This window comes from Penicillium mononematosum (assembly GCF_028829835.1).
Source record: "Penicillium mononematosum strain IBT 11891 chromosome Unknown utg000005l:1.0-9366267.0:1.0-9372171.0, whole genome shotgun sequence".
NCBI classification, from domain to species: domain Eukaryota; kingdom Fungi; phylum Ascomycota; class Eurotiomycetes; order Eurotiales; family Aspergillaceae; genus Penicillium; species Penicillium mononematosum.
The window spans coordinates 4,616,554-4,631,461 of record NW_026643275.1 but is presented as its reverse complement, the minus strand read 5'-3'; the positions used below and the strand labels follow the sequence as shown (position 1 = coordinate 4,631,461).

At 49.5% G+C, this 14,908-nt stretch overlaps 10 protein-coding genes across 10 annotated transcripts; 1 reads left to right on the top strand and 9 right to left on the bottom strand.

The window, feature by feature from the left end:
* Positions 1 to 419: 419 nt before the first annotated feature.
* Positions 420 to 1,427, bottom strand: N7519_009910 (putative mitochondrial genome maintenance protein Mgm101; the record flags this gene model as incomplete). The annotated part of the gene is made up of 3 exons (XM_057296683.1): positions 420 to 693; positions 816 to 1,188; positions 1,211 to 1,427. The coding sequence occupies 3 exons, from the start codon at positions 1,425 to 1,427 to the stop codon at positions 420 to 422; spliced, it is 864 nt and encodes a 287-aa protein (XP_057144565.1).
* Positions 1,428 to 1,605: 178 nt separating this feature from the next.
* On the bottom strand, positions 1,606 to 2,091 carry N7519_009909 (uncharacterized protein; the record flags this gene model as incomplete). Its single annotated transcript, XM_057296682.1, has 4 exons — positions 1,606 to 1,674; positions 1,838 to 1,902; positions 1,953 to 1,984; positions 2,033 to 2,091. The coding sequence occupies 4 exons, from the start codon at positions 2,089 to 2,091 to the stop codon at positions 1,606 to 1,608; spliced, it is 225 nt and encodes a 74-aa protein (XP_057144564.1).
* On the top strand, positions 2,090 to 4,478 carry N7519_009908 (biotin--[acetyl-CoA-carboxylase] ligase BPL1; the record flags this gene model as incomplete). Its single annotated transcript, XM_057296681.1, is given in 7 exon segments — positions 2,090 to 2,098; positions 2,121 to 2,271; positions 2,333 to 2,969; positions 3,021 to 3,276; positions 3,287 to 3,588; positions 3,641 to 3,912; positions 3,970 to 4,478. 7 exon segments carry the CDS (start codon positions 2,090 to 2,092, stop codon positions 4,476 to 4,478), a joined length of 2,136 nt encoding a protein of 711 aa, XP_057144563.1.
* A 908-nt stretch (positions 4,479 to 5,386) lies between these two features.
* On the bottom strand, positions 5,387 to 5,788 carry N7519_009907 (uncharacterized protein; the record flags this gene model as incomplete). The annotated part of the gene is made up of 1 exon (XM_057296680.1): positions 5,387 to 5,788. The coding sequence occupies one exon, from the start codon at positions 5,786 to 5,788 to the stop codon at positions 5,387 to 5,389; it is 402 nt and encodes a 133-aa protein (XP_057144562.1).
* Positions 5,789 to 6,567: 779 nt separating this feature from the next.
* N7519_009906 (uncharacterized protein) lies at positions 6,568 to 6,897 on the bottom strand (the record flags this gene model as incomplete). Its single annotated transcript, XM_057296679.1, has 1 exon — positions 6,568 to 6,897. One exon carries the CDS (start codon positions 6,895 to 6,897, stop codon positions 6,568 to 6,570), a length of 330 nt encoding a protein of 109 aa, XP_057144561.1.
* A 1,656-nt stretch (positions 6,898 to 8,553) lies between these two features.
* N7519_009905 (uncharacterized protein) lies at positions 8,554 to 8,787 on the bottom strand (the record flags this gene model as incomplete). The annotated part of the gene is given in 2 exon segments (XM_057296678.1): positions 8,554 to 8,673; positions 8,686 to 8,787. 2 exon segments carry the CDS (start codon positions 8,785 to 8,787, stop codon positions 8,554 to 8,556), a joined length of 222 nt encoding a protein of 73 aa, XP_057144560.1.
* A 558-nt stretch (positions 8,788 to 9,345) lies between these two features.
* Positions 9,346 to 10,071, bottom strand: N7519_009904 (uncharacterized protein; the record flags this gene model as incomplete). Its single annotated transcript, XM_057296677.1, has 1 exon — positions 9,346 to 10,071. The coding sequence occupies one exon, from the start codon at positions 10,069 to 10,071 to the stop codon at positions 9,346 to 9,348; it is 726 nt and encodes a 241-aa protein (XP_057144559.1).
* A 576-nt stretch (positions 10,072 to 10,647) lies between these two features.
* On the bottom strand, positions 10,648 to 11,130 carry N7519_009903 (dienelactone hydrolase family protein; the record flags this gene model as incomplete). Its single annotated transcript, XM_057296676.1, has 1 exon — positions 10,648 to 11,130. One exon carries the CDS (start codon positions 11,128 to 11,130, stop codon positions 10,648 to 10,650), a length of 483 nt encoding a protein of 160 aa, XP_057144558.1.
* A 762-nt stretch (positions 11,131 to 11,892) lies between these two features.
* Positions 11,893 to 12,780, bottom strand: N7519_009902 (alpha/beta hydrolase; the record flags this gene model as incomplete). The annotated part of the gene is made up of 1 exon (XM_057296675.1): positions 11,893 to 12,780. One exon carries the CDS (start codon positions 12,778 to 12,780, stop codon positions 11,893 to 11,895), a length of 888 nt encoding a protein of 295 aa, XP_057144557.1.
* Positions 12,781 to 13,319: 539 nt separating this feature from the next.
* N7519_009901 (carbon-nitrogen hydrolase family protein) lies at positions 13,320 to 14,419 on the bottom strand (the record flags this gene model as incomplete). Its single annotated transcript, XM_057296674.1, has 4 exons — positions 13,320 to 13,805; positions 13,848 to 13,958; positions 14,022 to 14,199; positions 14,250 to 14,419. The coding sequence occupies 4 exons, from the start codon at positions 14,417 to 14,419 to the stop codon at positions 13,320 to 13,322; spliced, it is 945 nt and encodes a 314-aa protein (XP_057144556.1).
* Positions 14,420 to 14,908: the final 489 nt, after the last annotated feature.

Here is a 14,908-nt window from a genome sequence, read left to right as displayed (position 1 = left end):
CTTAAAAATTTTCCTCTGTGGTGTGCGGATATGAAGCTATGCTATTCCTGATATTTGGGGTAATAAAATCAAATCTACTTCTTTTTCTATCTTCACAGGACTCTTTTATTGCAGCTTGTACTACCTGACTATGCTACGGTATCTAATGATGCCTTTCGATCTAACATCAGAGACAATAGACTACATGGTGCCTTGGGAACAGAAAAGAATGGTGTTAGACAACAACCTTGAGACCATCTGATGGGTGATGTATGCTTAGCATAAACCCTCGAAACACTCCAATGAAAATGTCGAGCAGAGAAACAGATAATATTCCCAAAATTTAACACCTATCCAATACAAATTGATATAATACAAGTCTGACTGAGTCTAGGTAAAAGCCAAAGCCCAGCTAGCAACTCCATCTAACCCTCCTACCCCTATTTACTTCCACTCTCCTTCCAAGGATATCCAACGGGGTCATCCTTCCGTGTCCAGATCTTAGTCTTCCTCTTAGTAACCACATGCTCAACAAACACCTCGCGCGTGTACTTGGCCTTGTACTTTCGGATCCAGCGCGGGTCCCAAAGCTCGCTCGCAATGCCTAGATCCTTGCAGCAGCGCACGAGCGCGTTCGACCGACAGCCTTCTGTAGCGGTGGGGATGCCGTCCGGGGAGAAGTAGTCCTGTTCGCCGCGGGCGACGGAGACGAGGCTGGAGTGGGAAGAGTGTTAGCTCAGGGTTCTTGTTGTAGTTTCGCAATACACGATAGGCTAAATATGATTCAAGACTGGTAGACAAAATTGCATAAAAAAAGATAGGGGAAATGGGCTTACCGTCCATTGCAAACAAGAGCATACTCCCTCGTCACCGTCTTAGGCGTAACGATACTCTCACTCCGCGGCACGAGACCCCATCCACCAGGACCAAACGCGCGGTTGAGAATCCTTCGGTATTTGATCTCCGGTAGGTAGAGGATGCCATCGGGCTTGATCTCGACCTCGTCTGGATCCGTCTCCGCCAGGAGAATATCGGCTGCTTCTTTGGGGAACGGTTCAGCGGATAGGCCGTGGAAGGACCGCGTCCAGTCGATCCTCTCTTCGGCTGGGCTCTCGAGCTCGAGGGGTTTGTCTGATAGACCTGTTTTGGAGATGTTTTCGGTTGTTGCGCGGTTGGGGGTTGGGCCCGGGACGCGGGATGCGGGGACGCCTGTTGGTATAGGTGTTGCGACTGAGGGGGGAGGGCTTTGAGGTGGAGCTTGCTGGTGTGGGCTTGACTGCGGATTGATTGTTCTGGTTTTTGGTGGTGTGGCTGATTGCTCTTCTGGTCATGGGGCTGGAGAACTTGCTGACTGTTAGATTGCGCGCTCTTGAGGAGCGCGAAAGCTGGGTCGCATTTTGGAGGGTCTCAATTGTCCATAAGGACCGGATACGGAGAGGAGCAGACATCGTGGCTTGTGTTGATAATGGAAGGAGGAGGGAGGTCTGGCAACGAGGCGAATATGAACGATCACGTGATATGGATTTGATAGCTTCGTTCTGTCGATATTGGAATAATCGGGTAGATATTGAGTGGGATTGATTGGAGAGACTATTTTAACATGGTATTATAAATGAGTAGAGTACATTATGCGTCTTTGGTCTGTGTTCGCTGGTCGTTGCCCTGGCGCTTCCAGCACTCGCGGAAAGCTTCCATCTGTGTTGATCAGAGTCAGTATGAACCGGATAATTGAAGTTGTGTGCTATTTCTTCCATTCGTCGGACTTCGAAGAACTGGTATGATGATTATTGTAGAAATGACCCTCCAATGGCTTCAAAGGGGATGATATAGGTTCAGACTGGTGAATATTATAGCTCACCTCTTTCTTGCATTCGCGCCAGTCCCTCTTTGCGTAGTAACAGTCATTCATCTTATCCTGCTCAGCTGATACAGTATTAGTATGGCTTTTGTGACTCGAATTGAGTATAACTTACTATGGCAGCCTGTGCTGAAGATCCGCTTGTCCCTGTCATAGTTAGCACCACGCAGACCAGAAAACCGTAAAAGCCCTCACCAATCATCCGGCTCATCATCATCCGGGACAACAGTTGTCTTCTCCACGTTGTTCGACATGGCTGAGGTAGGGTAACAAGGAAACCTAGGAAGTTGGAGAAGGGCGGTTGGCCTCGGCGGAAGATGGAGAACTATCTCTTATCGCGCGGATTTCCCTTTGCAACGAGACAACAATGGCAACGCCAACGGGCAACAACGCCAATTTCAGTGGCAAAAGGCTCAATGTCTTAGTTTACTCCGGTTCGCTCATCCTATTCAGCCTGACAGCTCAGCCGTTTGCTGACCGACGACTTCTCGATAGGAAATGGAACCACTGTTGACTCAGTCCGTCACTGCCTCTACACCCTCCGCCGGCTGCTCGCCCACCACTATGCCGTTATCCCTGTGACAAGTGACATGATCCTTAAAGAGCCTTGGATGACCACGTGTGCCATGCTGGTCATGCCAGGCGGCGCGGATATGGGATACTGCCGCACACTCAATGGTGCGGGGAACCGGCGCATCGCGCAGTTTGTCCGCAATGGCGGACGGTACCTCGGTCTATGTGCTGGTGGCTACTACGGATGCAAGAGGTGTGAATTCGAGGTCGGTGATAAGACAATGGAGGTAGTGGGGGATCGCGAATTGGCGTTCTACCCGGGCATCTGTCGGGGCGGGGCATTCCCGGGTTTCGTTTACCACAGCGAGGCAGGGGCACGCGCTGCTGCACTCGAAGTGGCCAAGGAAGCTTTGGGCGTTGACGCCGTGCCAGCCGACTTCCGGTCGTACTACAATGGCGGTGGTGTCTTCGTTGATGCACTGTCGCTCGCAGATAAAGGCGTGGAGGTTCTTGCGAGCTACACTGAAAAGCTGAATGTCGACGGAGGGGAGGGTTCGGCTGCTGTCGTCTACTGCAAAGTCGGTAGTGGAGCAGCAGTCTTGACCGGACCTCATCCTGAGTATGTTTTGGATTTCAATTGACAGGATTGGGTCACTGACTTGTGGACTAGATTTGCGGCTGTTAATCTGGACCCGAAGGCGGGCGGGCCTGAATATGCGGACATGGTGGCGGCTCTCGCTGCCGATGACAAGGAACGGACGGACTTCTTGAAGGCTTGTTTGTCCAAACTCGGACTTGAGGTCACGCAGGACACGACAACAGTGCCTTCATTGTCGTCCTTGCACATGTCTGGAATCGATGCTGATGGTCCTATGGATATCCTGTCGGGACTTGGAGCTGCATTCACCCAAGAGGGTCAGACCGGCGTTTCTCAAGGACGACCACGATACGTTCCGGATTGAACGCCCTGGAACATGGAATCTTGGCGAACTGGAAGAATCACTCCCGGCAGGATCCTCAGAGTCTAGCGAAGGTATAATTGATTACCAGGCAATTGTTAAGCGACTTGTGTTCCACGATGATATACCATCTTCGAAACTAACTCCATACTTCAACCACCATGCGTTCTATTCCCACCTCCGCCAATACCAATCCGAGTCCAAGGGAGAGGCCACGACATTTGGCTCCAATCTTTTATATGGAGAGGTAGTGACTAGCACGAACACAATCCTTGAAAAGTAAGCATTTCGGTCGATAAGTCTGGGATTGGTCACCTCTAACGAACAGCAGGAACACGAAGCTGCTTCGTCAGTTGCCGCAAGGGTTTACTGCTACCGCTACAGCCCAGATTGCTGGACGCGGGCGCGGATCCAACGTCTGGGTCTCACCAGCAGGTTCTCTGATGTTTTCAACTGTGGTGCGACACCCAATGGACAAGATTCAGTCGGCACCGGTTGTGTTCCTTCAGTACCTATCAGCCATGGCGGTAGTCAGGGGAATCAAGAACTACGCCAAAGGCTACGAGAAGATCCCCGTCAAACTAAAATGGCCGAACGATATTTGTACGTGCCAGTTGCTTATATTACTATCGATGGTTTACTAATGACAAATGTCTACAGATGCACTAGATCCGGATGACCCCGAACAAAAACGGTACACAAAGATCTGCGGCATTCTTATCAACTCCCATTTCATGTCAAACGAGTACATCTCCGTCGTGGGCATCGGCGTCAATGCCACCAACGCCTCTCCGACAACCGCGTTGACCACTCTTGCCGAACGCTACGCATCCCCGGGCGCTGCTGCCGCTTCACCCGTCACGCTCGAGAGGCTCCTGGCTCGCATTCTGACTACCTTTGAAGCCTTGTATACCCGTTTCTTGCGTGCAGGCTTTGATCGTGGCTTCGAGGCGATGTATTATGAAGACTGGCTGCACATGCACCAGATTGTCACGCTGGAGGAGGAGGGCGGTGCTCGCGCTCGCATTCAGGGTATCACCCGTGATTTTGGTCTTTTGCTGGCCGAGGAGTTGGGGTGGAATGACCGTCCGACGGGACGTGTGTGGCAGTTGCAGAGTGATAGTAACAGCTTCGACTTCTTCCGTGGGCTGGTAAAGCGGAAGGTATAGCATACCAAAATAGGTAAATAGGTAAATAGGTCAAAATACCCATGTCTATAATTACGGTCTATCTGTGTTTGCACGACGACATAGAGGACTTATTTGGCAAACACTCTACTTCTCGTTCTGATATCAACATCTGTGCATTCAGCCAGATCGAGTATTTCGGCAGCTAGCATCCATTGACATCCCAAGGTTAACTAACCGAGTCTGTCGTCCCACTGACCCTCAAACGGCCCTCATGGCTGGCTTGCGAGAGCAAACCACTCCCAGAGCGATGGGGTGGATTTGACAGGGCTTAACCAGGCAGCATTACCGTCCTCGTCAAGGGTAGTCGCGGATCATGAATTTTGCCAATGCTCTTGAATGAGAGTATCAATGTCACAGATGGTTAGGTCGTCATCAAGGTCGCAACCTAAATACGCTACACGCGCCATTTGGGCATAAGCACATGGACGGACAACTCTCCGCAAGACACACCCGGACAGTTTTCGGTCCAAATTGCTCCTCTTTGAGAGTACCCGATTCCGATCCCCCATTTAGGGTCAAGAAAATGGCCCGCTCATCGGTTGAATTGTTCATGATTATATGTGACTTCCAATATAGGCCCCTTTCCCAAACAACTCACAAGTCGGGTCTGATATATAGAATGCGTATAGAGACGTTTATACATGCACCTAACCGGACCTTTCCTAGCGGGTACAACCAGAGCAGCATATATAAAAGCCTGAAATACAACGTGAGCTTATACGACTTTGGTGGGCGATCATGGTAAGGAGGTATGGTCTTGAGGGATGCAGTTTGTATACGTAAAGGGAAGCGACTTGAATTCAGATACATAGTCCGATATCTCGAATTTAGGTCGGGAACAGCAAGTTCCCAATACAAGAGCAGGATTGTATTTCTGGACCAATGCCTCAATCAATCTGGTCCCAGACCCCGTTCGCCATATTGAGTGCAATCTCACTGAACTGGTCGGGCGTCAGTTCGTGTGCTAGGGTGACCCGAATCGCATATGTTGTCGCAATGACTGAATCCAGCTCCAATTTTCTATCCCCAACCACCTTCATGATATGACACAGGAGAGTCTCCATGGGAAATGACCGTGATGCACGGTAGATGCACTTGGCGGTGTCAATATGCTGACTCCGAACGATAATATCGACCGCGGGTGGGCCCATATACTCCTGATGATCGCCGTCGGATGCAAGCCTGATCTCGCCGGTAGCGCGATCGCAATACTTGCCATCCACAACTGGTGTTCGTTCCTCATCATGCCACCCAGGGGCGTGGAACTCCAAGGGATGAGTCGACGACATAATAGAGAAGAATTGGAATAAAATGTTTTGAGTATTGAGTTTCAATGTAGGTTTAGTATGATAGTATACTCTTTTGATGGGTTTTGTCGTATGTTGTGAAGATGTGGATGGAAAGTCTGAGATGTGGATGGAAAGTGTGAAATGTGCGACAAAGGATGCTTTTATATGCGAGAGGGGGGGAACCCTGATTATGCCATCATCCAAGCCGGGAAGGGGTAGCATTTTAGGACAGGGGTAGCGGAAAAGCCGGCTGGTAGGCAGCATTATAGTCACTCATAGCCACTCACGTCCTTGACATAGGTGATCGCTCCTACGTGGAGGCTCTTTGTTCGCTATGGTTGGATGGCCCAGGCATAACCTGTAGATAGAAACCGAGTAGTAGACTCTCTCTCTCTCTCTCTCTCTCTCTCTCTCTCTCTCTCTCTTTCTCCTCTTCCCGAACCCGAATACATACATTGCTTCTCATACTGATTTCACACTGTATCTGTATTCCATGAATGGTACATGTAGGAGTATCATCCGTTGGCGTATGTTACGAAGATCACATTCTGAATTATACGTAGGACTCGATGTATTATTTTACGATGGCCAATCTGGTGTATTGTAAAGACTGTCTGATTGTGTTTGTCGAACTAGTAGCCACTTGCAAGTAAGGATAGACACCCCATTCCCCATTTCCACTTGCGAGGATAGACACCCGTTCCCCATTTCACTTCCATCCGGTGGCAGAGTTACATGATGCCGCATTTTCTAAGGAGACCATGTTAGGGGGTTTCATCTCAAGCCGTCGAGGCACTGGGTAACACAGAAACAATACTCACTACGACGCATGGCAGCCACACTTGGCACACTGGCCGCCCTTCTTCGAGAGACTTCGAGAGACTTGAAGGGTCACAAAGGTAAGTTCCCTTGCTGTCACATCGGCAGCCATCTTTCTTCTTCCCGTTGGTGCAACGAGCGTCGGGGCTCAAACCCCCATCGCACTTAACGGTGTACTTGGCGCGGGGAGCCACCTCGAACCGGTTCGGCTCAGGGCCTGCAACGGGGTTGGCCATGGCAACGGTGGCAAGGACACCGGTGAGGAGGACTGCGAACTGAGTGGTCTTCATGTTAAGGAGTTTGATGGTGTTTGGAGGAAACGATTTTGTCGATATCCAAGTTCATGGGAGCGTCCTTCCGCGACTTATATAAAGACATGGCCGGAGACATTCTTCTACTTTTGGACAACACGGCCACCACGGCAGAGAGTATGAGAATAGCTACATGTGAGGTGGGGTGCATTATGCAGAGCAGAGAGTATGAGAATACCTACATGTGAGGTAGGGTGCATAATGCATGTAAGGAGAGACGGAGCGACACGCTCACGGGTACACCCGGCGTAGCGACGTCTCATTACCATGACATCTCAATTCTTTGGATAAAAGGTATTGCATACAAGGTTCTCCCTGCTTGCTAAGGCTTCGACTGATATCGGTCTCCCATATCAAGCCATTTTTCATATAAGCCCAAAAAATATAAAGGGATGGGTTGTCACATATGAGTTCAGCTTTTGTCACGGAGCAGATAAGATGACTGTTCTCGAGGAGTCTACGGCCTGTGAACATGAAATTGACATTAGGATCCGTAAGGCAAACTACACGAGCTAAGAACCAATAAGGGCGGTGGCTTCCGTAGACCTACAGGCGAATATTATGCCTCCACCGAGGATCGGTACGCCTTCGCAGCAGCCTCCCCCGCTGCCCAATTCAGCATACTACATAGTGCATACGGAAACCCGGGTGCTACCCCCCCCGAGACTAGACATGCACATATTGGGCGCAGCAGCCCCCATAGCATGGATCGGCCCGCTACCCGAGTCCCATTACGCCGCGCCCCCAAAGCGGGGTCCAGCAACTCCTCTCGAGTAGCTGGGGCCAAACCCCGTTGGGAAATGACGCAAATGACAAGAAAAGGCCACACTGGTCGCATCTAGAACGATGGATGCGGGCTAGAGGGAAAGAGGAAACAAAGGATATGATCAACGAAAAGGGGACCAACAGGGTATCGTCGAGCGAATTACTCGTACAAGCAAGACGTCCCCGTTGGCCATGGTGCGAGTGGGCTACGACAAATGCATCAGAAGCATTTTGAAATAAGTACTGAAAGTAAACAAACGCTGATCGGCAAAAGCAGTACTATTGTATAAGCTCATACGCCGATCCTGACTCCAAGACAGCCCTATCGGGTAGACTAGCAGCCAGATTCTTAGCCTGGATGCGTCCAAAATTTAGCCAGGTGCCCCGGAAAATGGAAGCCTAGAAAGCGTTACATTTGACCCCGGTCAACGGCTTCCCCATAACGGACCTGGGCCGGGGGAATGATCGGCTGACAACCCATTGTCCCTGGCCCCTGGGTGGCATTAGACTATGAAACAAGACAAAAGTAGTAATTACATGTATTGCCCACCTATTTTTTTTTCCAGTTCTAGAAAAGCATATATACCAAGTCAATACTTGATGCAAAGTCTGGTATGGGTAATCAATATTTAGAATGCAAATTAAAACGCGGGCTAAGTGCAAAGACACCGGTTGAAGAGACATGGTGTTGATGAACAATAACAAGCAACCAACGGTTATTTGGAATACTTCATTTTCTTTTTAAATGACTTGAAGAAGTAGGTTTATTGAAATATTATTGGGTAGGCAATAGTCTCCATTCCAAATCAGCGCATTTTTTCCTAATTTTTTTCCTAATATCCAGGCACCCCCCAAGTCTACAGCCAAAAATTATTTCACCCAGGTTAGAGATGTCCTGGGCAAGCCCCGAAGCATCCGCTTATAAGATAAATACTTGGCCGGTTTCCCGAAGGTGTATGCCCACACAGACATCAGCGTCGCACCATCTTGCTGTATTCAGACGCTTTTTTCATTAGGCTTGATTTGCGACGACCTTGTTTTTTGGCGCATGGACTTTTCGACAGATTCAGATCGATTGGGATGGGTGGGAGATGCGGAAGCCATGTTAAGAGATGCCTCAAAGCGTCACTACTGGGAATGGCCGAAGAAAATCAGGGCACTAAATAGATTAAGTAGCTCTCAGGTATCCTAAAAAGCTTCAAATGGCGACAGTATGTGCCAGGCATTATCCGGTACATATGCACCCAAACAGAATGTACGAGGTGAAAAACAGGCTACAGTGTCAAGGCATCGACTCGGCCCAAGAGACCCATCGTCGAATACACTCATCCACCCTTCTCAGCGACTCCTTTTCCGCCTCAACCTCAAACCATTCCCGATGCTCCTTCCCACACTCAGGACATTGTCCTAGGTCTTGCACACGCTGAGCCGCCAGTTCAAGATGAATAAGCCTTTCAACACGATGCATATGCGGGACTTTCCTTCCAGGTACTGAGGATGCAGAAGGGGCCCGACTCCGGTTGTGGGATGGTGGTACTCTAGCAGGGGAAGACGCGGATGACGATGGTGTATAAGGATAATAACGGATCAAAGTCAAGTCGTATGAGCACTGTTTACTCCATTCAGCGAGGCGACGGTGCACATTGCTCGTGCGTCCGATTTTCAGCCTGAGCGTTCCGGGTTTGGTTGATGTTGGGTTGGAAGTGAGCGCATTGAGATCTTGTGCTGCGCGAATTGCTTCGCTGACGCTGCGTGGCTGGGTGGGTGGGCGGAGGTTGTTGCTACTTTTTGGGTGTTGGGTAGTAGAGAAGATGCTATGTCTCGAGGTATTGCGGATTCGGCGCTCCGGTTTGTCGTAGCTGTTGGGGGCGTCACCCAGAACATATAGATATAGCCTTCGTCGTCGGCGCTGGAGATTGGTTTGGCCAGTTCTGTCATAAGGATGGATGTTGTCTGCGGGGAAAGTGTGGATGGAATCCACGACAATAAGGCCTGTGTTTGAGAGGTAGAATGCTTCCCTGTGCCTGACAAAGTTGGCCGGGATGTTTGAGGAGTGTGCGGCACTTGCGCATGCTGTGGTCTTCCGGCTGAAGAAGGCAGATTGATCTTTTGGTTCGGATTTGGAGAAGGTGTAGGGCGAGGGGGTTTAGGCCGTTGAACTGGGGCCGGCCTGTCATCCTCGCCGCTGTCTTCCATGATCTGGAAGCAGCAGAATATGGACTTTTTCTTCGGCCGACGCTTTTCACTGGGCCTACTTTGATTTGTCCGCCGTTTGCGGGGAGGTTTTGGCTTTTGGGAGACTGGATCATCGTTTATGTCGAGCACACCCAGTCGATCCATTAATGTATCGATACTTGTCCTCGTCTTGGACGGAGTGATGACAGTCATATGTGGATTGGCCGAAGGATCTTGATCTTTGTGCTGCCAGCAGTACAAAGATGCCACATCTATAGCTTCTTGGCGAGGATCCTTCTTTCTAGGGGTAGAAGCAGGCGATGGATTTGGAGATGCCAAAGAGCGGCGGCAGGGCCGGCCTTGTGCGGTTATGCCTCTACATGTTGTTGCTGGATTTCGAGAATCTGAGCGAGGAATCAAAGATTCTGGAGTGTTTGAAATATGAGGCATATATGAATGCAAATGCAAATGATCAAGCAAAAAGAACAGTATAGATGGGGAACTTAAGAAACTATCGGCAGAAAAAAAGAGACTAGGCTGCATGGACTGCGGTGAGATTCCTGCAGCCTAGAGTGCTACATATTCTCCACTTGGAACTTGGACCAGTTCACTGATTGAAGGGAGATATTTTTGTTTTCGTTGTTTTTGGCAATTTAGGTGATCCGCACCGCCACAGTATGGCGGTGTTGAAGTGGCTGTGTCAATGCTCTGGCCCGCTATAAACTTGCCGTGTATTCGATTCATCCTTTGTCTCATTCGAACTAAATATAAAACTTCAATTTGTCTCTGCTAATACTTTCTGAACCAGGCCAGTGCCTGGTTCTCCGCTTCATCAGCCTGTCTACTCGCATCTTCCAGAACAAAATCAGCCCGGACACAAAAGCCATGACCGGCGCCCTCATAAACCACGACTTCTCCTTTTCCAGCACCGGACTCGCCAGCGAACACTTGCTTGATCCGCTCAATCTGTGGAGCTTTCAGAACTATATCTTTATTCCCAAGCGCGAAGCTTACAGGGATTTTGATTTTCTCGATCTCGTTAGGAATCTCGAGAAGGCTCGGGTGGCCCGTAAACCCAGCATTAAGTAGCGGATTTCCATTGGAGGCCATGTCCGCTCCGGCGGCTAGATTGACGATATGTTTTCCACCCCAGCAGAAACCAGCTCCGTAGATAGGAAGCTCGGCACCTTCGTTCTCGCACACGGACTTGAAAAAGTCCCTGACGATCGGCCATGATACCCCGAACGTATTGTAGTACATGAAGGGCAGCATTCTTGTCAGCATTGAGGCCAGATGGTATCTATAGCTTGAATTAGTGGCCGTTTTATACAGGCGCGACCCGGTTTGTTGTTTTATCGACTTACGGTTTCATAAGCCAGGTGGTTAGTCCGGTCGTCTTCAACAACTCTTTTGTCGCAGACATCATACTGACTGGGGCCGCGTGCCCTAATATTACGCTTAGCGAGTCATCCTTGGGGGTCTTGAGGGACACTAGAACATACCGTCCATGAAGTCAGGTAGATAAACCAGGTACTTCCCCTTTTCGGCGTAGTTGTCAGCCAGAATTCGATTGTTCACGAACTCCCAGCCGAAGGCGTCGGGCACTATGATGATAATGCCCCGGTGGGGTACATCGTTGAGAGGTTTGGTCGCGTAGGCCTGTAGGCCATGGAGAGAAGGTGACTTCCCCACGGGGAGTGCCTTGGTGGATATGACCGCTGAAACAATTCGGGCACGACATGGTGAACTAACAGTTCAGGGGGCTAGTAATTGCAGGATGTGAAGTGCAAGAGGCTAAGTACTTTCACATGCCGGGGGTTGCCGCTTACTTTCTGGGGGCGTTCTTCGGCCGAACAGAGTTAGACTTCGGCTAGTTATTCGTAAAGAATGCTCAGCTTAATATTTTGAGGAGGTAGCACATATATATTATCGAAGTAACCGGTGGCTTCTAATGACATGTGTTGGCCTTGCAGCCTGAGGTCCGCTCCTTCCTCTCATGTAATGTGGCTAGTATGCCTACTATCCACAGTACTTTCACTCCATATTGATCCATTTGATCGCACGGAACATGTTCGCGTGAAACTCCTCCGAAGCCTTCACCAGAGCCGGAGATGGATATGACCAGAAATAATGGGGATACCCGGGATAATCATCGTACATAATGGGTACACCAGCCTCCTCCAGGGCTCCTTTTAACAGTCGAGCATCATCCCTCAGTGTATCCGTCCCACATTCCACAATATACACCTTCTTCAGATCCTTCAAGCGCGGGTGCAGCAGAACTGAGAAATATTTATCAGCAGGCGGCGGAGCATAGGAATCCAGGAAACATTTCATCGCAGCCGATGTGTTAACAGTGTGGTAAGCGTTTTCCTGGTGAGCAGTAAAGTGCTCCTTCTTGTCTTCCGGTACTGCATCCGGGTGCACAGTACAAGGAACCAAAGCCACGATACCTCTGACTTTATCTCCAACCCCGGCATCGACGAGTCTCAATGCGACACCAAAAGCAAGGTTGGCACCTGCCGAGCCTCCCATGAGCACAACAGATGAAAGCGAAAAGTGCTCGAGTGTCCACAAGGTTGCCTCGACACAGTCGTTGAGACCGTGGGGGAATTTGAATTTCGGTGCGAGTCTGTATCCAATACTGACGACTTTCATGCCGGTGCTCTTGGTGATATGTCGGCATGCAGCATCTTCGTGGTCGACGCTTCCCATAATCCATCCACCGCCATGCATGAACAGGCCGACTAGTTCGCTTCCCGTTGATGATGGGGGTGTGAAGACTCGGACCCAGGCATTTTTAAGTTTGATGTCTTTGGTTTTGACAGAATCATCCGGTGGCAGGATTTCGTATTTAGATATGATCTTTTGTATGTTGACCTCGGAATCTTTATACAAGTCCTCGACCGTGGAGCCTGTCATGAGCAGTGGTCCAATTTCTTGGACAAACTTGTTAAGGTCAGCATTTGTTATTATTCTGTGGTTGGACTTGATTTACCTCATCCCACGCAGGTGCATATATCGATGACATGTTTCTTTTTGATTCGACTGGCAAGGATATGTAGGATGTTGGAAATGGCCATTTGCTTAGTCTTTCGATGAAGAGAGGACATAATTATCTACTACGTTCTTAATATAGTGGCCTAGGAATAGATAAGGGTGTCTATTCTCTCTTACCGGAGAATAACTTTGAATCATGAATGATATTTGAAGAGTGATAATGACTCATGATTATTGGCTTTGAGGATCACTGAGGCTAGTCTGCGGATACTCATAATGACTCATGCTAGCGACAACGATCTTCGAATCCATTCTTTTTGGGCCGATTTACAAGAGAACAATAAAAGGAAAAAGACAAAAAGTCTGGTTCATATTGTGTTAGGCAAGTGATTCAGTGTTGTATTGGCCTTCCCATTCTTCTTCTCTCTTGGCACAGACAAAAAGTCCATACATCTCCCCATCTATTTCTCTGGCTCCTCTGCGAAGAACACTGGCTTGGAGGGGTGAGTGTTGACACGCAAGCTCAACATGTCTGGTCTGGAGTAGTGTCCAACAACATCAAGCCATTGCTTAGCTCGAAGTTTGTCGTTGACATCGACATTGGCGTACAGGATTCCTTCTTTATCGGATGGCATGGTAGAAATAGGCTCTCCTCCTGGGCCGAAGATGGCCGAGAAACCCCCGCCAGTACCCTGAATATGTTCTACACCTCGTACCTTGTTCTTGTCGAAGTTCTCCTCAGACAGTACTTGGGTGCAGACAAGGACAAAGCATGCACCTTCGAATGCCATGACCTGAGATAGTCTGGAGCTCATATCACCGGTGATAAAATAGGGCCACCGCGAGCCGACAGATTCCGGCCTATCTGAGAGGACTGGCCACGACGGAACATGAATGTCGACATCCTGCTGATACTTATAGTATCTAAGGAGCGGTTGTGTGTGCTCCTAACAATTGAGTCCTCCAATTCTTCCGAAAGGCGAATCGACGACACATTTCAACGAGTCGCCCTCGCCGGTACCCCAGTACGCTCTCTCCACATGGGTTGGCTTGGTCTTACGCCGGTGATGGACAATCTGGCCATCAGTATTGATGAAGACCTATTGAATCCAACCAGTCAGCTCGGTCAAATCGAGACACCTATAGACTGGGATCTCTCTGACCTGGGAAATGTAAAGTGAGCCCTGGTGACGTTCACTGAATCTAAGAACACAAAATGTCCCATTTTCTTTGACCGCAGCCTGGATACGGCGCATCTCGTCCGAGTCGACAGCCAACGAATTATGGAAGTACTCCTCCATAAAGGGGGCGTTGTCCAGTGGAGTTGCGGTGAAGATACTCCTAACACCACCTTAGGGACCATCTTCAGTCATTGGAGATGAAGAGCTTACCACGGATAGCCGGGAATAAAAACCTCGGGGAATCCAACAACATTGGCGCCTTCCTTGCCAGCGTCACCCAGGAGAGAAATTACCTTGTTGACACCACCCTGCAGATCATTCCAGGCAGGCTCTGCCTGAACCGCTGCGACACGAACTCTTCTTTCGGCAGGGGCAGTCATAGTGTAGATCAAAGACACTTGGTAACCCGTTCGATCGGATAGTTTGGTGAAGTCGCTTCAGGGAGAAAGCCGGCTTTTATCCTTTCTTGAATTACTCTACATGCTTAACCTGATTTATAACAGACTCGGCGACCAATAGCCTGTTGTCTACCCAGCCCTGTGTTTTCTAGGTAGGATACCTACATATGCAGGTAAACCCCGGGGACCTATCCCGGGGGATTATAGCTCCGCCGAGTGGATTTGAAGACTTTGTCTCGGTTTACCCCGCTCAGATATTGCCTTGAAGCGGAGATGGATGCGCTGTAAAGCTTCATGTACATAATGTGAGTACGATACGTACAAAGCTTCGAGCCTGTGGTCTCAGAGTAGTATTTATCATCGGCAAGCATTGTGCGGTAGAATCCACCGCTCGATGACAATCGCCTGCATACGAGATGCATCAGACATTGCTGGCTGATCTTGCGCAGGTAAAGCAATTTCTGGATACGG